Raw genomic sequence first — 22,828 nt, forward strand, 5'->3', positions numbered from 1 at the left:
CCAGTCTTTTGGCTTGGGGATGATGTCTTCTATTTGTATCAACGAGTTCCTCCTGTTTTTATTGGCAAACTTGATATCCTGATATTAATCCTATTGTTTCAGTGGGAAGGAATTTGAGACCCACCCTCTTAGAAACCAAAGGTGTTTGGTTAGTGTGTTTGGCATGCTTGTCCTATGTGTCGCAGTGCACCCTAAAGCCAGGGCACTAATCCTGCCTGGAGGCTGGACTTGGAGAAAAGAGACTCACGTCCGGAATGAAGGAGCCTTCACTGGCTCCGCTGTGCACGTCCTGCGAGCTCCGTGCCTTGTGGATGATTAAATCCATGAGCGATGTTTGGCGTCCGTATCGAGTGTTTTTCCTGAGACTTGGAAGGGCGGGAGGGAGAAGAGCCGTGGAAATGAGCTTGGTAGACTCTTCTAGTGTTGTAAATGATGACACAGATCGCTGGTGGTAATTACAGCTCTGGAGGCAGATGACACCAGCGCCCGGCAGACCAGACTCCAGGTTGCAGAAGATCCAGAGTCTGGAGGGCTGGGTTTAGAAGTGCCTTCCGAAGCTGAACTTGAGCATGTCTTGAGGGTTTCTACGATGATGTCATCGATTTTGTCACCTAGGGATCTGATGACGCTTCATGCAGATTACACACAAGAACTTGATGGGATGAATCTCCCCTGTTCTCGCTGGGTTTTCCTAGTGAAGTAGGAGGGATCTCGTCCTCCCCACAGGGCCAGGGCAAGGTGGCTGTCAAGGACAATCTCCTGGGTCAGAATCTGATCTCTGGCCCACACTTTGTCAGGCCTCCAGCAAACTGCTTTGCCCATAAGGCCTCAGTTTTCTCACCGGGAAAGTGGGTGCAATAATAGAACCGACCTCATAAGGTTATTGGGAACTTAAGAGGGCTCATTTGGACAAAGAGCATAGAAGAAAGCTTGGTACCAAGTGGATTAGCTGTTATTTATTGTGCAAGTAATGTATTCATCTTTCTACATCTGCGTGACAGTGAAGTCTTTGAGGTCCATTTTCTTTATTTTCGTATCGTCTACTGTAGTGTCTCCTATTTGGTCACTGCTCAATTAATGTCTGCAGGATTAATTAATATTATTATATATTACATATATAATATTTACATATACTATATGTCTTATACATGCAATATATATAAGGCAATATACCACATATGTATGCTACATATCATATGTTATGTAATAGATGTTCCATCTATCTATGTGTGAATGTCATGTGTATGGTATGATACTTCAGTGAGTTTAGGCAATTAATTATTTAATATTAGGATTCCTGGAAAAGAATCTAAATCTTTGTGTGGTCCAGTATTTCACAGCTTAAGCTAGCCAGTTCTCTGATCTGGTTGCTGAGTAATGAATCCATCATTTTAGAAATAATCTGATGAAATGAAGTGGGGAAAGAAAGTCAGTATTTGGGTAGATATTTGTTGTTGAGTTTTATTTATTTTTCCTTTGCTATGCATAAAAATTCTCCAGGGCTCGTCTATATTGTACACACAATTCTCCTCCTTGAATTAGGATGTTAACATCTGAGACCGTTGTGCAGAGCTATGTACATGTCTTTCCTGTGTTTCTTGGGCCACGTAAAATCGGTTTGGAAGTTTAAAACCACGTGGCTTGACAATACGATGCACGTTTTTCTCCCAATTTCTGTTCTGTGATTATCTATTCCTTTATGTTTTAAAGCATATTCCATGTTGTGTGTTGATTTTGACTATTTATTAAGTTCTCTTTAAAATTGATTGTGCTTGTATGTTAATTTCCATTGCTTTTTGTTTTGAGCATGACTTATGTTTTATTTTGTGTTTCTTTTAGGTTTTGTTTTGTTTCATAAGATCCCACTGGATGGGTAGCTGAAATAAAGGAAAAGACAGAGAAGGGGGCTGTGGTGCTTGTTGGTTGATGCTGCCTTGTAAGCTGGACTCTTGGGACGGGCGTTGGCTTCTCCCGGGAAGTGCCGCGTAGCTGGGGTTTTTCTGGTAGCTGTGGGTGGTGTTTGCAGGAGGTCCCGTGTGAAGCCTGCGGCTGTCGTGAGCTATGTTTGGGGAGCACCTGCTGCAGAGGCAGCTCCCAGGCTGCTAAGCAAACACTCAAGAAAACATCTTAAATTAATGCTTCTCTTTTGTTCTTGCAATTGTTCGAATAAGAAAGTGACATGGAAGTCCATTGGATTATGCTTCTCTTCGGAAAGGAGCGCTCTTTGACCATACTGGAAATGTATTAATTCTTATGTTTCTGTTCATTTAAAGGTGAACTGCAAAGTTTAAAAAAAAAAAATCTAAATTTAGGGACAGGTATAAGAACACACTAAACAGCCTAATCTCCACGTAACATGTAGCTTAGTATTGTTTTCTGTTGATGTGTAATGAAGACTGAATTCAGAAGTCTCTATTCTCCTTCTACAATGAAGCGACTGAGAAAGTCAAGGGCATCGCTGTGGGGACTTGGCAAGGCCACTGAGAGGTCCTCTCCTTCACTGGCAATAAAGGTCCAGAGTCATGCAATCAACGCTAATGATTTTTCTAAAGTTTGTTAGCAGGCGAAAAATAAAAGCAGTTCCATGGTCGGGGGCTGTAGATCTAGGTTAGGCGTAGTCAGTTTCAGAATAACTACAAGAGCGAAACAGACACATAGGGCGCGCTTGTCCTTTTATGTGCCCCCTGCGATCCTCCTGCTTTTTAGAAGTTTCCTAGTGAGAAGGCCGCAGTATCTCATGCTGTTCCCATGACAGAACTGTAGCTTTTCTACTCTGAAAAGGTCTGCGGGCAGAATGGCTGGCCTGCTGGGAGCAGGAGACCATATTCTAAGAAGGATAGTCCCCTACTCCATACTACACTGCTGCTGGTTTTCATGGGCAGGAAGGCTCTTCCTGACCCCAGCAGCACAGAGGTAATGAGTCTGTGCTTTATCCGATCCAGCCTCATTGCAAGAGGGTAGCCTGGGATCGACAGATCCGGCGTCCCAGCCTCAGTCCCATCACAGACCCCTGTTTCCCTCACTTGGCCACTGCAGTGACCTTGGTCCGCTTCGCGCGGTCTGTGCCAGGTAGGATCCCTGTCCCGCAGACAGGTTCAGCTGCTCTTGCCCCACCTCCCCTCAACTTTTCTCATGAGGTGGACGGCAGAGCCAGGCCCGGAACATTTCACTTGAAAGCAGGATCAGCTCTGACCATGAAGGCATGCTCATCAACGCCGTGGCTGGACGGGAATCTTACTGATATTTGAAAAAAATTCCTTTTTTGGGGGTGGGGTTGAAATAGGAAATAGTTACTCAAGTTTTGCAGTTCAGCTTTAAGGATATAGAGTTTTAACTAGTCCAGCGTGTTTGGAAACATTGTTTTGCATCCTGTGTAACCCAGGCATTAATCTTAATAAACCAGGATCCATTTAGGTACCACCTGATATAAAAGGATTATCCATGATGAATATTTTATACTGTATCTTTTACATTAGCCACTAAGTATGTTATTGCTTGATGCAGACATTTCACAGGGTCCTATGGATTACAGCATTGAACTTGGCTACTCCATACCCCTGCCTCCGACAGAGGGGCAGTTTCTCCAAAGCATACACGGGCTGCTTGTTCCCAAACCTGTGCTTTCCAAAGACACATTTGAGTGGGAGAGCAGCTGGACCGTGGTGTTGAGGGGAATCTGAATATTCCCTGAATTCCCATTTTCTTGCTCTATGCTAAATGACATTCCTGTCGCCACTTAGATTTTGATCTCTCCCAAAGCTGTCGATTTACCAAGAGCCCAGCTAATTGCAGAAATCTTGAACCCTGGAAGGAAAAGGAAATTCACACTGAGAGCCGAGCAGAGGCTGTCAGTACCTCAAGCATTCTTAAATATCGGCCATTTGGTACAAGGTTTTTTTTTTTTTTTTTTTTTTTTAAACCTTTTGTATTTTATTCCATGGAACTAGAAAAAGGCAATGAAAAAAAAAAAAAGAAAAAGGCAATGAATTGTTTAATAACTATTTTGTACATTTCCCAGACCCAGAGGAAAAAAAGAATATTTGTACTCAATAGCTAGAAGACTTGCAGGGTAGATTTTTGTTTTAAAATGAAGAGAAGTGGACAGATAAGGCAATTTAATATATCAAAGAGCAGTTGACATCTCCTAGGGAACGATGAAAACAGCAGGCTATTAGAAAATTGTTTCATATGGTTCTTGTGTTCCTTGCTTTTCATTTTTCTTTAATCCCCGAAGACCACAGTCAGTGACATATCTCCTCATTTCTATCCTCTAGACCACCCTCTTTCATCTTTTGCTTTTTTATGTCCCCTACAAGACGTCTTTATACAGCTTCCTAGTGACACGTATCGTGCATTTTTTTTTCAGCATTAGAAAAGGCCAGGCAGCATTTTTGCTGAAATCAACTCCATTGCCCACCGACCAGGACCTGGCGTCTCAGTGCCAGGCAGGTACCCTTCGTAAAGGGCGTGCACTGGGCACGGGCACGCACAGCCCTGCGGAGCCAACTCCTGCCTCCCGGGAACCGGGCCCTGGATTCCCAAATCTGATTCTTTAAGAGAAACTTGAAACCTGGATTTTTTTTTTTTTAATGTGAAATGTCCCTATTTTTAAAGAGTTGGCTCAGTTATTTTTAAAACATTATGTAGGCCAACAAAACGTGTCTGCGGGCTGCTAGTTTGTTACTTTTGTCTTAAAGCAACATCATTGTTCCTCTGTTTCCTACTATCTTTCTTTTGCAAACACACTTCCCTGTGTAGCAGTTGAGAGCCTTTTCGCCATGGAGTTTGGGGCCCCAGGGATCTGCAGCATGCCCCTGGCCTTTGGGGCTCTCCTGGGACTTCCAGTAGCTGGGGTCTTGGCTCTGTCACTCTGCCTGGGACTCTCGAGACACTGTTCTCCCTCCATTTCTGACTGGCCCCACTTCTGAGTGGCTGTTGACAACCTAGAAAGTCCTGCCTCCTGTTTTGTCGCACGTGGCCTTCTTTTCACCAGCATCCCTGTTGCCTGGCCCCCTCGGATGGGACTTGATGAGAGAGCACGCAGGCCCCTTCTCGGGTCCTTGATCCACTGGTGTGGCTGCTGGGAAACGGGAAACAGGCTTGCCACCTCAGGAGGTCTGGCTCAGGCCATGTGTCTTGAATGGGGTCCCCCTGAGATCCTTGGAGGTAGCTGAGACACACTAAGAGACAATGGCAACTCCACTGATGTCCCCAGAGACACCAGTTTGAGGCCAAATGGGCCAAAGAAGCTTCCCCCATGGGAGAAATTCTTGGGTTTTCACTCCCGGTCTCTCAGCCCAGACCCATTTCATTTTTGATCAATCAAATGTTTTTTCCAAAAGTAGGGGGCACAGAGGAGAAGGAAATTGTATCAGCCCCTGCCCGCCACACAGGGCGCAGAGGGGGTGGGTGGGCTGCTGCTTCCAGCTCTTCCGAAGGACACCCGGGTAGTTAGGGCTCGAGGCGTGCCCCAGACAGAGCCAAGGCCATGGTTGCGGGGCTGTACGAAGCACCACCAGCTCAAGGAGAGCAAGGCAGGAATTCAGCTCCCTGCCAGGTGCCGGAGCACGTGTGATGGAGGCGCTTCCCCTGTCTCTCTTCTTTTCTTGATCTGCGTGAAATTTCTGACTTTTCTCTCTTTCTCTCTAGCGGTCTCAACTGACTCCATGACAAACAAGAGGGCTGGTTTCCCTTTGCTTTCTTGGTTGCTTTGCACATGCTTCTTCTCGTTGTTGTTCGTTGCAACATGAGACCAAACGTGAACGGGGCCGCAGCTAACCTCTCTCATGCCACCGCAGGCCACAAGATGCACTTTTCCACTGTTCTGGCACTTTCTGTCCAGACTCCTCCCTGGTTTTCATCTCATCCCCTCACACAGCAGGGAAGCTCATTTCACCTTGCCTCGTCCAGACCAGAGGCAGAGGGAGGGCCGCTGGAGGGATGGGACTCGTATCATCTGGGGCCTTCACTGGGTGCCCATGGCCAGCCTTGTGGGCTGTGCCCTTCCTGGCTAGCCAAGGTTGGGGGGCCCCCTGGGGTCCCGCAGACTGGACTCCAAGGAAACTGGGGCGGAGGCCGCCATTTCATTAAGTGTGTTCTGCTGTGTTCACACACCTGCAGTGCCCACGAGCCGTGCCGGGTTTAGTCCAGGAAAGTTAAACCAGGAAGGTTTAGTCCGGGTTTAACCTGGAAGGTTAAGGACTCTCCCAGTCAGGGCAAGAATATAATTTTCTGTGGGGTGCTGCCAGATGGAATTAAGTGAACAGAACTCCCAACCCAGAGGATGACATGGAAACAGTTGTCACAGAAGGCGGCTTTCCACTCGGGTTAGTCTGTTTCCTTGTTTCGGTCATCAGGGACAAGGGAACCCCTTGGCCATCTGATTCTGATGGTGAGATCTCTCTGGGTTTCATTCAGGCAAATGCCACAGTGGAGTCTTGGGATGGTCATTAGCGAGCACCCGAGATAGGATGCTATTGGCCGCATCTTAGTTTTCACGGAAAAAAAAAAAAAATGCATGAGAAGCCAAGGAAAGAATGGAGATTTTAACCCCCTTTATTCTTCCATTTATGAATGAAGCATAATCAAATATAAAAAAGCAAGAGATTCTGCTCACAATGTTTAGGTATATCAAATCATCACATTGTACCCTTTAACTCTCTTATAAATTTATTTGCTAATTACACTTCAATAAAGCTGAAAAGGAAAAAATGGAAGGAGGAAAAAAAAAAACTAGCAAGAGATTCCAGAGAAAGACAAATACTTGGGTTTCATTCACTTCCTATTCAAAACCATTTGCTGTAATCCATAGGCAGTCTGTGAATCATAAGCATGTCCTGTTTTTCCCCATAATGTTCCAGGTTTTAAAGTCATTTTTTCACATTTCCTGTAAATAATGGATAATCATTTTTATTTTATTTTTAAGTGCTGTTTTAACAATGTGGATAGACCATAAATGTACTTGCTGAATTCATTCATTTTTTTTAACAAGCCAATAAAGTTTTATAATTCATCTCCATGTGTCTTGCATTCTGTGTAGGGCCTTGTATACCTCTCTCCCTCCCTCAGACACATACCATCACCCTGTGTGGCATTGACGGTGATCAAGACAAAAGGTGTCAGAAGGAAGAGTGTGAGAGATGTCACCAAGTATTTTGGGGGAGTCCCAAACTCACGATAGGTCTTGGAATACATCTCTCCCTCAAAAGGGACTTTTTAAATTTCCATCATTGTGAATTATACATTTATTGTTAACTGATTCTTGCATTGGACATGTTTTTGTTGGCTAAAAAACAGTCCTAGAAAACAAAAGTTGAAGGGAATTAAAAAAAAAAAAAGAAAAAAGCAAACAAATAACGAACAACCTACTTTCTGTGGGAAAGTCCTTTGGTATTTTAAGAACTTGGAATGACCCAGGTCCTAGCAAGAGGATACACTCAGTGCTCTGTCCCTCCATTCTAAGTGACATGTAGCCAAATGAACATGATGACTTGTGCTTTCATGGAAGAGAGAGAGAGAGAGAGAGACAAGTGGACATAGAGATAGGATGCCATTGAACCCTAAGCATTAACTTGGTACCCACACTTCACAGTCCTCTTGTCTCCATCCCTCAGGTTTGTCCCTTTTTTTATGTTTTCCTTTTAGGATCAGACCTAAAAAGCAAGGTTTGTAGGGCTCCAGATTCATTTGAGCCTATTTTCACCTTCTGGGAAACTTGGAACGGTTTTGCACCAAGTTGTAGGCTAAGGACTGGAAAAACCAATCCAGTGTGACCTGCTGTCTCATCAGCCCAAGCACACTGACCTCTTCTAAGAGTCTGGCTGGTGCTGGTGACTTGTACTTTTTCTGAACACCCTTCTAAACAGGTTTCAATGGCCATTCAGAGGTTGCATAATAATTGGAGGCAGTAGACACTGAACCCAGACTGTGCAGGTTGGAATCCCAGTTATAGTCACAAGCTAAATGACCTTGAGAAGAACATTTCATGGCTCCATTCCTCATGAGATGATACCAATATTCATAGTACCTATCTACCCCCTCCCACCCCAGGCTCTTACGAGAGTGTGCATGAGGGGGGCACTTGGTGTTACTAATAAAATCCTTTGAAGGACTTGGGTGTACCCTCATGCTTGAGTATCCCTCAGTAAGGGTCCCGGAATCACAGATTCATTTTTATGTATTGGCCATATGGTGACTGTGTGGGTGCAAATGATGGAGTCCAGTGGAAGGGAACTTCACTCACTGGGTCATTCTGGGTGTGATCCAGGCTATGATGCCCTCTTGGGAGTTAGAGAGATTCCCCTCCTAGATCCCTCATTCTGCCCAAGAAGTTCTTACACATGGATTCTTTTCAGATTCGATTTTGATAGAATAAGAGCATACAATTTGTTTGGACCTATATTATGATAGCTCAGTGAGTTCAAAAGATGCTCTAGAGTTTGAGGATTCTGGAGGAAAAAGCATTGAAGGTCATATCCCCAAAATGGTCTGCCTTCTTTTCTTCTCGTTATTAATTCAGAATTTTTGATCATTTGAAAGGGGTTTACATTATCTTTAACTGTTAAATCATCCATCTGAAAATCTTTGGCTACGAATAAAAATAAACGAATTGGCTGAGAGATTGTGTGAAAGAAAAGACTTGTTTCAAGTTCCCTCAAGCCTTAGAAACAAGTATTTGCAGGCAATGAGCTACAAATAACTAGATTATTCTTTTCTACTTCCTGAGGTAGTTTCTCGTAATAGCTGTGGTAGGCAATGCATGACAACCGGACTTGCTGAAGCTGCTTCACATTGGAAACAACGCAGTTTCATTTCTTTAAAAATATTTTGTCATTTGGGCTTTTTTCTTCTTACATCATTTTAAACAAGTGGTACTGAAGTCTTACCAGCACCTAATTTAAGGCACTTTTGCTGTTGTTACCGCCTTTTCTAATAAGGTTTTTTTTTTTTAAGATTTTATTTATTTATTTGCGAGAGAGAGAGATCATGAGAAGGGGGAGGGTCAGAGGGAGAAGCAGACTCCCTGCTGAGCAGAGAACCTGATGTGGGACTCGATCCGGGGACTCCAGGATCATGACCTGAGCCAAAGGCAGTCGCCTAACCAACTGAGCCACCCAGGTGCCCCTCTAATGCGTGTTAAAGGGAGATTGACTACAATAGCTAAATGGTAGTACTAGTTAACAGTATTGGTGTCTCACTGTATGCCCAGCACTCTGTGAAGTGCTTCCTGGATTAATTCTTGATCCTCTCAAAACTAGCCAATGCTAATATTGCTCCCATTGTCAAGGTTAGGAAACTGAAGAACAGAGGGATTGAGGAACTTGGTCCAGGTTACACCAGGATTTGAACTCCAGCAGGCTGGCTAGATAGCTGGAGATTGAAATGGCTCCCCTGTATGGACTCTTGAGCAGGGCTGGGACTAGGGTGAGGCCAGTGAGGTGCCTGGGGCACCGTCAGGGCCATGCAAATGCCCGGGGGTTGCTCCTACTGGCGCTAGAGGTTGAGCAGAGATGACTGTTTAGGAAAGCAAAATTTTAAGGTCAGCTTTGTCACCAGGGAGGCACCTGCTGGCCCAGTAAGCCCCCGGTTACTTAAACGTGCCACTGACAAAGCCCTTGTACATCTCAACTTACAAGTATGTGGCACAGTGGTGGATTGGCACACGCTTTCTAAGTCTTACTTTATGGAACACAGAAGTTGCATGAATTATGGGCTCCTGGCTGATTAGCTCGTGACAACCCAGCACATGTTTGCTTGTCCATTGGAACTGAAGACAGATTTGTTGGTTTTGATTGTTCTGAAATAAATATTCTCACGGCTCCTGAACCCGAGTCCTTCCAGCTTATCTGGAGAAGTCTTGGCTCTCTGGTGAGTGCCCATGAGGGAAATGGCCTTGGTGGGGATGGAGGTGGTGGGTGAGGCTGGAGGGTTTGTCCAAGGACCATCCAGATGCTGGAACAAGGCGGTGGAGGAGGCTGGAGCAGCGTCTTGCCTCTGAAACACAACGAGGCAGAGCAGCATCTGAGTAACTCAGTCACGTTGACGCTCCTGTCCCGAAGATCCCGTCCGGCAGCCAGGGACTGAAAGAGACTGCCAAGGGTGTGCTCTGAGCTCCCAGTCATTTGGTCAAAGCCCGTGTCACACAGCACAAGACTCTGGGCGCCTGTGTTTACCGAATTAAAATCTCTGCCCAACCATAAGCTAATGGACAGTAAATTCTCCTCCTGTCTCCTTTTAAAATACTGTGTTTCCCAAGAGGAAAGGAAAAGCCTCTTCCATGTTTATTTGACACCTGTTCTTTTCTTATTAATAATTCTCATCATCCGGTGTTTAGTCTTGCTGAATTGCTAAATGAAACTGTAGGTCGTGGCTGCTTGCTCTAAGGATTAGGACCCAGCTTCAGGTAAGTTCGTGCAAAGACACTTGAGCTGGGGTGGGAAGTAGAGCCCCCAGCACTGTTTTACCTCTGGGGGGGGATGTCCTCAGTGTTTACACGAACTAAGAGATAATGCATGTAGGGTGCTGCAGACTTTGCAAAGATGATGCCCTTTTTGCACTTGGGCTCCTGGATTTGGGGGATGACCAGTTACCTCTCCATCACCGTCCTTCGCTAAACACGGCTGAATGCTCTAGTTCTGGGGTGCTGGTGTGTTGGCTCCCCGGTGTGTTGGACCAGCCAGTTGGCTAGCAGGTGTCCGGGGGAGGACAGGGGTCGGCATAAGCCTGCCCCCTTCCCACGCATGCAGGTTCATCCCTAGCAGGGCTCATCCCTGTGCATGCGCGGTCCTGTGGCTAGACCACCTTTTCTCCTCTTCTCCATCTGCTCCCCTCGATTCTAGTGGAGGGTAAAGGCTTCCTGCCGCTGTCCGTCCCCAGTGCCTCACGCCTTCTTGTTTGTCCCTTTAATCTGCCAGTTCCTCTCCACAGCGTGCCCACATCCCTCCTTCAAACCATTTTTGGTGAGTTCCTTCTCCTTGACACGCCCCTCACTAAGACATATCCTAGATTCTTCATTATCTTGTTTCATCTTACGTCAGGTCTATTCCAAACCCAGTAAATATTTATTGTGTCAGTTACAGGTCAGACGGTCAGCCGAGCACGGGGGGATACCACAGTCAGAGGAACAGATGCCATCTTTGGCCTCATGGGCTGGGGTCTGATGGTAATCTAACACTGATGTCGCGATTGGCCATACTTGATGCCTAAGAAAACAAAGACTTAGAAAGTTAAGTAGCTTGTCCGAAGTCACACAAATCAGATCTGTCTGCCTGTGAGATCCAGACTTCGGGCCCTGCTGCTCTGGGGCTGGTGCTTTCCCTTTCCCTCTTGGGGGACCTCCATGGCTACAGACTCCGAGACATCCATCAGGCTTCTGCCCTTACTTTTGGTGGCTCTGATTCACCCAGTAGAAATTGGTGACAAGAATCTCCACTTTTGTCACCTATTTTCTCTTTCCCTTTTATCTTTTTTTTAAAAAAGGTTATTATTCCCTTCTTTTTCTCTAGTTCCCTTTCCCAAGCCAAACCACACCCGGAAATATGCTTTGACCTTTCTTTAATTTTCATACATTAAGCATTTAGAATGAGTTGGGTAGAGTAATTGCACAGGAGAAAGATGGTGTGTGTGTGTGTGTGTGTGTGTGTGTGTGTGTGTGTGTGTATGAGAGAGAGAGAGAGGTACCAGCAAGGAAAGACATAATTCCTCTCATTCTCTCTCTCTCTCTCTCTCTCACATATACACACACACACTCATACATGGAATATTGCATACTTTAAGCCCTGTTTGATTAAATAGGAATTTAATCCCAGTACATACACCATCTGTACCTAAATTATTGGCTTCCCAAAGCACACCATGCTGTAATGTTCCCAACCAGCTCCTTTTAAAAACTTTCCATATTGTATTTTTTGCTTTTTGTTTTTACTTCCTTATAAATAGCAAGAAGTTTCGCTGAGAAGAAATGATTACAAATCCCAAAAGGTTGGTGTTCCGTTCTGAGCTCCAAGATGTAAGGATTGAGTGGATTTCAAACTTGGCAAAATTTCTGACTTGGCAAATGTTTCCATCCTTATTTATGACAGCTTGGAAACTTCCATTTTCCAGGGCTTATAAACGATGCTGCTGATTTTGTCTCTCTTTTCTATTTCGCTGTGAATTATGAAATAGCCAGCCTGAAGGTTTCCTTTTAACATTACCCCTCATAGCAGAGTCTGAGTGTGAGTGTGAGTGTGTGTGTGTGTGTGTGTGTGTGTGTGTGTAGGTGACTATGTTCTTTCTTTTCTTCGTTATGAGGCACATTTTACATATCTCATGTAGGCAGTGTTCTTCCCTTTTCCTGCCTTTCCCCAAAATGACAGTTGGAGATATTAAGGTCTGGGGTGTTGAGAATGAGAGCCTTGTGGTCTCCGTCATGGTCACAAAGGACTTCCTGGCCATCCGTCCTCTAAGGGATCACATGCCTCATCCCCACATGGCAATTGAACAGTTGGGATTCCAGAGCAAGACACATAACCCAGACCGTCTCTGAGCATCCTTCCTAGAGGTGTGAACAGGTTGTGTTTCAGGGGACCTCCATGCCCCCATATTCTTAATGAAAAGCTATCAAAATGGAAGAACCACTGAAAACTTGTTCACCTTCTTCAGCCTCTGCTCCCTCCTCCTGCTTTTTCTTTTTCTCCTTCTCTTAACTCCTTACCCGCTTCCCTAAAGCCTGCTCATTTTAAGTTCTCTTTTTAAGTACTTTCTTCTTCGGATTCATGCAACCACACAGAAGTTGAGAGCCTCGATCATTGGGTAGAGTCGACAGATTTTGCCGAATATAGGCAGTAGGAATTTTCAAATGCAGAACGTGTCCTCTGAGAAGCAGATGCCAAGATGGGACGGAAGCTGCCAGGATTCTAATCAGGAGAAGCTCTTGTGTGAGAGAAAATGGGGAAGGAGCTAGGAAAGGCAGTGAGAGCATCAGGCTACAGTGCAAGTACACCTGCCATGAATGAGAGGGAGGGAGATGAGGTCGAGGCCTCTGGACTTCATGCACCCTTCCGTAGAAGGATGGGCAAGGCTGCAGGGGAGCTTGGAGTCAAGTTGGCCATCAGAAGAGCTCCTTGGCTCCCAGGACGGGTCTGCCTTGGTATTCTGTGCCATACCCAGTCCCCAGGGAGCGTGGACCATGTGCAAGTGAGGGGATGGATTTCAGAGCACAGATGGGTTTCAGGATGTCGTGGAGCCCTTGGTCAGTTATGCTCCCTGAAGCTGAAGGTCTGCAAAGCGCTCTTGGACAACATGCACCATCTTGTCCAACCTTCACATAACCAACGTGCTTGATAATTGTTGCTCACCGTCTCTCTGCCAAGCACAGCGACCCACATGTTAGTGATCCAGACCCTCCCCTGGATGGCTGAGGTCCAGGGCTCAAGGGAACCTCTGCTCCCCTAAATGACTTACAACCAGTTACATTGGTTTAAAGAGCTTCAACTATTACCATCCTGTAAAACAATAAAAATAAAAAATAAGAAGTACAGAAACAAGGCAAGTCCGTACTTTGAACTGTTTAAAATATCGCTTTTGAGCTGTAGCCATCCTTTTATTTATGGCAACATGAAACAGCATCTGAAACAAAGACCTGTTTTTGTTTCTCTCCCCTGCATACCAAAACCACAAGTGATTTTATTTCATTTCCGTGTGTGCTCCCCATCAAATTTCCTGTCACGGCTGCTCTCCTCGCTGGTTCACCTTGCTTTCAGGAGAGCGCTCGTGGCGGCGTCCATCCATCCCTTGCAGGTCAGAGGACCCAGCTTGCAGGGGAGAAGAGCTATGCATCTGCCAACATGGTTTTCACCCCTTCTCTCCCGCGGTTACATTGTTTTCAAGAAAAAACGATGCCTTGTTCAGATTCAGCAGACTTCCCCGAGCACTTTCCATGGGCTTGACCCTAGGTTGGGAACCCCAGTGACTGCAGAGACCAGCCAGGTCCCGTAGGAGGAGGTCAGTCAGTGGGCGAGTGGGCACGGGCTCGCGTACTGGCACTGCTCGCTGCCCCCAGACCCCACCACTGCCTCTGTGTCAGAACGCGGGCTCGGGGCAGCCAAGTCTGATTTTCAAAGACAGGGGGAGATCCGGGTTTTTATGGGACATGTCCCAGTTTTTCCATGTTGGCAAGATCCTTCACATTTTTTCAAGTCTCCGTGAGCCAAACTAAAACGTCTTTTGCCAGGTTTTGCCTTTTGTGACCCTTCTGCTGGAGATGCTGCTCATCGTTTTTAAGATACGGTTCCTCCAAAGCAGCCAGGAACAGACGCTGGGCTGCAGCCGGGCTTCCTGGAAGCAAAGGCACTGAGGGTTCACAGAGCAGGGGCTGATCAAGGGAGTGCCGCAGGGCACCCTGCGGAGGCAGCAGAAGATGCAGGACTGGCAAGGGGCCTCAGCTTACTGACATGCATCCCAGGTGCTGCTTGTGGAGGAGATCCATGTGCAGAATTCAGATTATGTTAGATGCTGGCTACCTGTGTATTGACCCCAGACTCCTAGTTCATCTCTCCTCTGGGATTGCATGGCTCTCCAGAGAAGGTAGGGCAGATGGATAGGAGCTAGGAAGGAGCTCTGGAACGAGCAACCTTCAAGACAGCCGTGCATGGGCTCCCGAAAGCTGTGGCAAGTCCTGCTCTGAGTTCTTTCTCTTCGCTTAGTTTGCCGGCTGTTCATCTGAGATGCGCGCGGAGTTTGGGGTGCTCTGTCCTGTAATGCCGAGTTCTAGGCCTGCGACCCATGGCTGTCCTGACCCTGGCCAGGGGGACTTCTCTGGGGAATAGGCCAGTGGTTTGTACATCTTGCCTGATTCAAACCTAGAGTGCAGGATTTCCTTTGGAGAGTTTAAAGTATTCATATGTTTCATTTAAATACCCTCTCGACTCCAACCAGATCCCCTTGAAGGAAAACCATCAGGTAGGGAGAGAAGGCAGAAGCTACAGCGCCACCTGCTAATGACCATCCCTGGAGTCTGAGGGTCCCAGAGACCAAAAAAAAAAAAGAAAAGCTTGTTTGTTTGTTTGTTTGTTTGTTTAAACAGAATCCACCACGTGTGCCCACACAACCCTTGCCCTGTGTCCTGGGCTCTGGCCCACACCTTGTCCATCCTTCCACACCTCTGCGCTAGCCAGGATGTCTTCCTTGTCTTTACCTCTTGAATGCTGTCCTGAAATCAAGCTACATCTTTCTCCCAGCTATCTTTCTTTTCTTTTCTTTTTTTTTTTTAATTTTATTTGTTTATTTGAGAGAGGTGAGAAAGAGAGAGAGAGAGGGAGAGAGAATCTGAAGCAGACTCTACACTGGGCACAGAGCCTGATGCTGGGCTTGATCCCGTAGTTGCCCCAATCACAACTTGAGCTGAAACCAAGAGTTGGACGCTTAACCAACTGAACCCCCCAGGTACCTCCCTCCCTCTTGTCTTTCAAACCCACCTGGTGTTCTCCACGCCTACCCCCTCTGCCTTCCTTTAGGTTGTCTGTATTTGTCTGGGGCAGACTGGTTTCACTCTTGTCACCATGCTCACCAACTTGGTGAGTCCAACATTTTCCTCCTAAAACACAGACTTGAGCTAGTCGGTGGGCCCTGGACTCACACTACTCTGACAACTGACACAGCTATGTAGATCAAGTCCACGCTCCTCAAAATGGGGCTTCAAACTCCAGAACATTCTTTCTCCAGCCTTTCTTTTCTACCATGCCTTCCCATCCACCACCACCTCTGTGCTTCCCCAAACCTCTGGCTATACTGAGTTTGACCCTCTTCCTCCCACCACCTGATATATTCGTGCATCAGAGTCCTGTCACTTGTTGATTGGGTGACCTTGGATTTGGCACTTTGCTCTCCAAGTCCCAGATCCTTCCTCAGAGAAATAAGGGTGGCAACTATCTACCTTGTAGGGTGAACTCAGAGCATTTAATGGGAAAAGTATGGTGGGTAGGCAGGACGGGATATGTTGTAGGTACTCAATAAATAATAACATTATGAGGATGGTCATGACTACTGTCCCTTTCCAAAGCCCAGCTTTACTCCTGCCTCCCTTCTCGAAGCTTCCTCAAGACGGCCCACATGAAAGTGACACCTTCCTTCCTATTCTCCCATAATAGTGTAGTGCTGTCTTTGATTATCTAGTGGGTCTTCTATGGCTGCATTAAGGGTCACACACCATTCCTGTCTGAGGATGCCCATGCTTTTGAAGCAGGAAATGAAATAAATATAATTCTTAGTTGAGTTCACTTTGATTTTCTAAAAAAAGCCCAGACTCAGTCTTGTTTGGAAATGGGGAGTCTCCTATTAGGAGACTGCGTGTCATCCTGAGATCCGTGTCACTGGACCCTGTTAGGGTCCTGAATGCAGCCCTATTGCCCTGAAGAACAAGGTAAGTTAAGTTTTCTGGGGGACTCAATATGTCAGCCCAGGAGTATTGTGATGTATTAGGCTCCTAGGGCTGCGATAACAGAACGTCACACACTTGGTGGCTTACAGCAACAGAAATACATCCCTCCACAGGCCAGAAGTCAGAAATTGAAGTGTTGGCAGGATTGGTTCCTTCTGGAGGGTCTGAGGGCGAATCTCTTCTAGGCCTCTCCTAGTTTCTGGTGGCAGCTGGCAATTCTTGGCATGGCTGGGCTTGTAGATGCGCTACCCCAGTCCCTGCCTGTCTTCACAGCCTTCTTTCTGTGCCTCTGTGTCCTCACCTCCTCTTAGAAGAATAATTATCATTGGATTTATGGCCCATCCGATGTCTGGGATGTTCTCACCTTGAGATCCTTACTTACTTCTGCCAAGACTCTTTTCTTCCAAATAAGACCCCCTTCACTGGTGTCAGGGGATATAATTGGAAATATCCTTTTTTTTTTTTTTCTTTTTTGAGGCTACTACTGAACCTACTACACTTGAGAATAGGGATTATATAAGAGCTGGGAGGCATAATCTCTCACACACATAGTGTAGGTGACAAGTCCCTCCAGCCCCTCTGGCAATGCTGTGGACCTGGTCATTAACCTCTCTAAGTCTCAGTTTCCCTTTCTATAAAATAGGGATAATAACTTCTAGCACACAGCTTGCAAGGATTCATTAAGAATGGATATATCAGCATATAGTAGATTTGTGATGTGGCTATTATCTATCGTGATTCTCACTGCTCATTCAGTCATTGAACAAAAATTTAAACCTCGGGCCATCAAGGTAAAAGAGATGTATCACATGGCCCTGCATCATACTAGTACTTAGAAAAGTTTCCCTGTTTGTTGAATGAATAAACAAGTGATCTGAAGCCTATCAGAAGTACTTGCTTTGGTCAAGCCTTTGGTATAGCTTTCTGCCTGCAGGATGAACGACAATGCCAGACCTTTAAAAGAAGATCATTTGGGGGGCTATTCCTTAAAATCCTTAATGAATATTACCACATAGTCATTTTGCTTCAGCAGCCTGCCTATGTGGCCACGAACGTGGGTTCTGTGGGGGGCGTTCACGTCAAAGGCAACAGGGTGTCTCAACTAAAGAAAAAGTTATTGCACAGAGAGAGGTAGAAAATTGAAATGCCTTTAGCGTCCAGGCAGGCCAGACAGTCCGGGTGGGGGAGCCCCTTGGAGACTGTGCCCTTATTTAAAGTGGGCAGCTGCTCCCCATTCAGTAATTCAACCATAATTCAGTATTCATTTATTCAACTCAGAATGCCCTTTGCTGTCCTTGGTGCTGAGGACACAGGGTTGAACAAGGCAAACCCCTGGTCTTCAAGGAGCTTCTGTTCCATGAACCCAACTCCAGTTGCCACATGGAATCCAGGCCTATCACTGGGTCAGCATTTGAAAGAGAAGATGCCAGAATTTTATGTGCGATCTCCTGTTTCTTCAATGTTGGCCAGCTCTGTACGCTTTTAAAAGAATACCGTACATGCCAGAGTGGAATGTGTCTCTTGACCCAGTTGAGCCTGCAGGCAGCTCATTTGTGACCCTTGGAGTGGCCTATCATGACCTTTGCCTTAAGAAGCATTATTCCAGTGTCGGATTTGAAGCCAATTCTCATTTTCCCTGCCCTCTTTGGAAGTTGCTATGGTTACCGCATGTTGTTTACCTCCTCCCAGATTGAATGATTCTTTGGTGCCTCATCCTTGTATTTTCAGGTGAGATAACCATCTCTCAGCTTTTCCTTTCTAATTCCACCTCCAAATCTTTGATTACTCTTTGTACTCTCTCAGGCTTCTGGAAAGGCTCTGAGCCTGTCGTCTGGCCCTAAACCCTTGCCCCGAGGGTCAGAATCTAGCCCGATCTCTTAACTGCTCCTGGCTTAGTCTGCTTTTAAGCCTCCCGTTCTGCTTGGCCATCCAATTTTCCTGGTCTCTGGGTTTCCCTGACTCCCAACCTTAGGTGTGATATTAATTTCTCTCAGAGGGACATGGGTTTAATAGATTTTTTTAATTAACATTTTGTAATATTGGAACCGTCATGCTTTATGGCAGACTGATACAAATGTCTATAATTATATTTTTGGCACTAAATCTTGGGAATAGTCTAGAAGTGTTTGTTTTAACCCCTTCCTAAAATGTTCTGATTTATGGGCAGGCCTCTTTACGCACACCTCTAGCGGGCTCAGTTGTCATGGCAACCCAGAACATCATTTGTCAAAGAGCTATAACTTCACTTGATGTTGAAGCTAAAAATTTATCTTTTAGGATTTATTTTTATGACAGGGAAATTTTGTATTTCCATAGATCTGCTTGCAGTTAGGGAGATTCAGGCTTCAGGGGAAGATTTTCTAGAGAATAAGACAAATCTCTTACCACCCTTCCCTTCCAAACAGATGAATTCTCTTAGCCATTCCAAAGAGAACTCTAATGCACTCATTAGTATCCTCCCCGAAGTAGAATTATCCCCCTTGAGTCTCTACCTCAATATGATTTTTGTTGCTTTAAAAAAAAATTGAAGTACAATCTTTTTATTGGGTGACTTTTTTTTTTTTTTTGGCTAACAAAGCTCAAAGACAGAAAAGAAAGAACATGTCTGTCAATCTCTTCTACGTGCTGGAGAAGAGTAAGATATTTAGTTATTGTATTTACTTGTGTGATCTGTGATTTGGGGACTGCAAACTGAGGGCCAGGAAAATATATCGGTCAGTGTAAGGGGTCCCTGGGGACTTTGCATAGCCAGCCCAAAGATGGTTACTTCTTTCTTTCTGGCGACAGAATGTGGGCCATTCTGCAGGATTGTGTTTCCTTTTATTTATTTATTTATTTATTTAAGATTTTATTTATTTGACAGACAGAGATCACAAATAGGCAGAGAGGCAGGCAGAGAGAGAGAGGAAGGGAAGCAGGCTCCCTGCTGAGCAGAGAGCCTGATGTGGGGCTCGATCCCAGGACCCTGAGACCATGACCCGAGCCGAAGGCAGAGGCTTAACTCACTGAGCCACCCAGGCGCCCCTCCTTTTATTTTTTTAAGAACTCAGAGATCAGTATTTTTATATGAAATTCCCTAATTTTTAAAATGCTGGCTGATCATGTATTTTTTTTTCTTTTTATTTTCTCTCTGTCTCTCTTTTTAAAGATTTATTCATTTATTTGAGAGAGGTAGAGAGTGAGAGCCAAGTGGGAGGGGCAGAGGGAGAAGGAGAGAGAATCTCAAGCAGACTCCCCACTGAGCAAAGAGCCCAGTAGGGGCTCTATCTCACGACCCTGAGATCACAACCTGAGCTGAAACCAGGATTGGGATGCTCAACTGACTGAGCCACCCAGGCACCCCTAGTTTTTTGTTTTTAAACAACGTCATGGTCAAAGCACATCTGGGGCAAGTTCACCCTATGAACCCCCCAGGTGGGATTTCTGCCCCAAGCCATACCACCCAATAGCTGAGAATGGCTTTGTTTCCTATAATGAAACAATCTATAATTCAGTTTTATTTTCATGTTCTTCTTGGGATCTGACTTGTTAAAAATATTCCTTCTGTTGGCCTCACTAGAGGTGACGTTCCAACCCTTTGCATGTTGGGGCGCTCTTTGGCTCCAGACCTGGTATAAGAGGAAGCTGATGGTAGATATGTTTCAAAGACCCACATACACCATACGCTTCTCTCTGACATTCCAAGATAGACGATGTGAACCATCAGATACCTTCTGGGATTGCTCACGGATTTATTCTCTCTGACATTCCAAGATAGATGATGTGAACCATCAGATGCCTTCTGGGATTGCTCACGGATTTATGATTCTCTCCTTTTGCCTTTGATGGATGGCGTAGCTTAATCCTGGTCGCTAAGACCCATGTTTTTCTTTTGTATTGGGAAATCCTGGGTGGCCTCCTGCCTATCCATAGCAAATAGCAAGAGTTTTTTTTCTCACTGAATTTGAGAGTGTTTTGTTTCCCATTTACCAGAGGGGAAGACACTAGGAATTTTTGGGAATATGCCATCAGCAACATCTGGGGGCCAAGCTGATCCGGAATAGGAACGGTTTGGGGAACACTCACCAAGCCTGTGTGCAGTCACATTTAAGACATTATGGGCTTCATGTAAAATTATGCTGAACATGGGAACTCAGAGTGACTGGCAACCACTGCTGCCTACGGCGCTTCGTGCTCCTCAGACCCCATTGTCATCGGGTCTTTCTGGCCTTTTCCAGCCCCTTCCACGCCTTGTGGGCTCAAGCCCCACCAAGAGTCCCTGCCCATCCCCAGTTACCTTCATGCTCTTGAGCAGTGTCTTGTACCTGGAAGGTTTTACACCATCTCATCTTGTTCATACCCAGGAGGGTTTTATGGGGTCCTTAACCTCTCCTTTCAAGATGTTGGATAGAAGTGTGGCAGACACGGTCCCTCAAAAAGTAGCTCTGAGAAGCTGGCTCCAGAGAGGGGCTCCTTGCTGCGTTCCTTCCTTCTTAGCATGCTTCTGTGAGCAGCCTATGGGTTTTTTTGTGTGTGTGTTGTTTTGTTTTCATCCTTCTTTGAGCTGTTCTTAGTGAACAAAAGAGAAAGAATGTGCTATAATTAAGGTAGAGTCTCCAGCAAATATGCGCCCACCCTGTTTAATCTTTAAAGCTGTTCTCAGTATTATAAGATGAAGTTTTTAAATGGCTATCCAGTGGTAACGAACTAATTCTGGTGCCCTTACTCTGTGTTTACTTCTTTTCCCAAGAGATTTAGCAAATTATGCCAGCAATGTGTTTTTTTTTTAAGATTTTTTATTTATTTGACAGAGAGAGAGATCACAAGTAGAGAGAGAGAAAGAGAGAGAGAGAGGAGGAGGAGGCAGGCTCCCTGCCTAGCAGAGAGCCTGATGTGGGACTTGATCCCAGAACCCTGAGATTAGGACCTGAGCTGAAGGCAGAGGCTTAACCCACTGAGCCACCCAGGCAGCCCCGGTCATGTGTTTTTTAACAAACATATAAAGTACAAAGAAAGAAGTAAAAATTTCCTGTAATGCTTTCAACCCAGGAATACCTTACCTTTTCACCCCAGTACCTTTCTATGTATATAATTGTTACATAGGTGAAATAATAGTGCCTATAAATATTTTTATTTCCTAGTATAGGTACTGAACAGTATATGCTAAAGATTTCTTTAGGGAGTTAGCATTTCCCAGAACTTAGTCTTTTCGTGGCATTGTAACATTTCACCCTGAGACTAAACCATAATGTATTTAATCATTTCCTAGTATGGGACTTGTAAAAAATTCCGATTTCATTATTAAAAATAACAACTTAATGGGCATCTTTGTCCATCTCTCTGTTCCCCTTGGCACTAATTTCAGACATACAGTTTCTCATGAAGTTTTGAATATTTTTAAGACCTTTATAATACATGGCCAGTTTACTTTCAGAAATATTGGCTAATTTGCAGCCATACTAGAAATGTTTAAGAAAGCCCATCTCTTAGTCCCTTTGTTAACACTGAGATTTGTTAATTTTTCCCCTGTCTTGGCTTTAGTATTTATATGATGTTTTGTATACATGCCCACCTGTGGTTGAGTGTGTCCGTGTGAGCATGTGTGTGGGTGTTCACTTCCAGTAAGAAAGAACAACATGTCCAGTCTCTTTAGGGCTGTGGTATGTTGGAGATTCCCCAAGAGAGGCCTTTACCATGTCCCAGACAGAACTTTAAGTGCTTTGGGTATGCCAACTCCTGGAACCTTCTTAACACTCTTATGGGGTCTGAGAGTAGTAGTAGATATGACTAATAGTAATACTGTTACTACTCCCAGTTTCTAGATGGGAGAAAAAGATGGAAGCTGAGGCCCAAGGAAGCTTCATCACTTTCTAGAGGTCATAGAGCTAATTAATTGGCACAGCCAACATTCAATCCGGGCCTTCTATCTCCAGAGAAGATGCTCCTATCCATTCCTGGATTGCTTCCTGCTACTGTGAGGGAGAAGAAGAGTCCTCAGGGCCTAGGCCAGGCAGTGGACATGAAACCATGTTTGGTCAACATAGCTGCTCACAGGATGGAAGCAAACCTCGCAGATTCTAATGGTTCTCTTTTCTTCATTGATGGGGGAGTCGGTTGTAGATCCCAGACTCAAAGGAATATACTTCTGAGAAAGCAAAATATTTGAGCTCCAACATGAAAGTCTTTCATAGTCTCAGAAAACAAAATTTGTACATTATTCTTCATAGTAAGGCTGAAATTGATGCCAAAAGATCCAGAAGTTGCATTCATTGCTACGTCCAGAAAACACAGTTGATTTGGAAATGCAAAGTCGTTCACGTTTTCCGGTCATGCTGAACTTCAGAACATGAATTCAGTGACCTTGATACTCTTGTATTCTTGTCACCTCTGTTGTGCTCCCTTTAAGTTGAAACAGTGGGTTTCATTGATTCT

General features: G+C 45.2%; 1 protein-coding gene across 5 annotated transcripts in view; it reads left to right on the plus strand.

Annotated features, from left to right (window-relative positions):
• LOC111153613 (neurotrophic receptor tyrosine kinase 2) overlaps positions 1–22,828 on the plus strand; it is a 318,559-nt gene that overhangs the window by 120,317 nt on the left and 175,414 nt on the right. Inside the window, exon 12 of one of the 5 annotated variants that reach the window (XM_022512750.1) lies at positions 1,840–3,881. The exons of the other annotated variants lie outside the window; for them this stretch is intronic. Coding sequence (XP_022368458.1) covers positions 1,840–1,877 — 38 coding nt within the window. The 3' untranslated portion in view covers positions 1,878–3,881. Of the gene's footprint in view, positions 1–1,839; positions 3,882–22,828 lie in introns of those variants that run through there. 5 annotated transcript variants of the gene reach the window in all.

The sequence above is a fragment of the Enhydra lutris genome, unplaced genomic scaffold, assembly GCF_002288905.1.
Source record: "Enhydra lutris kenyoni isolate GAN:26980312 unplaced genomic scaffold, ASM228890v2 scaffoldscaffold33, whole genome shotgun sequence".
In the NCBI taxonomy this organism is placed as follows: Eukaryota; Metazoa; Chordata; class Mammalia; order Carnivora; family Mustelidae; genus Enhydra; species Enhydra lutris.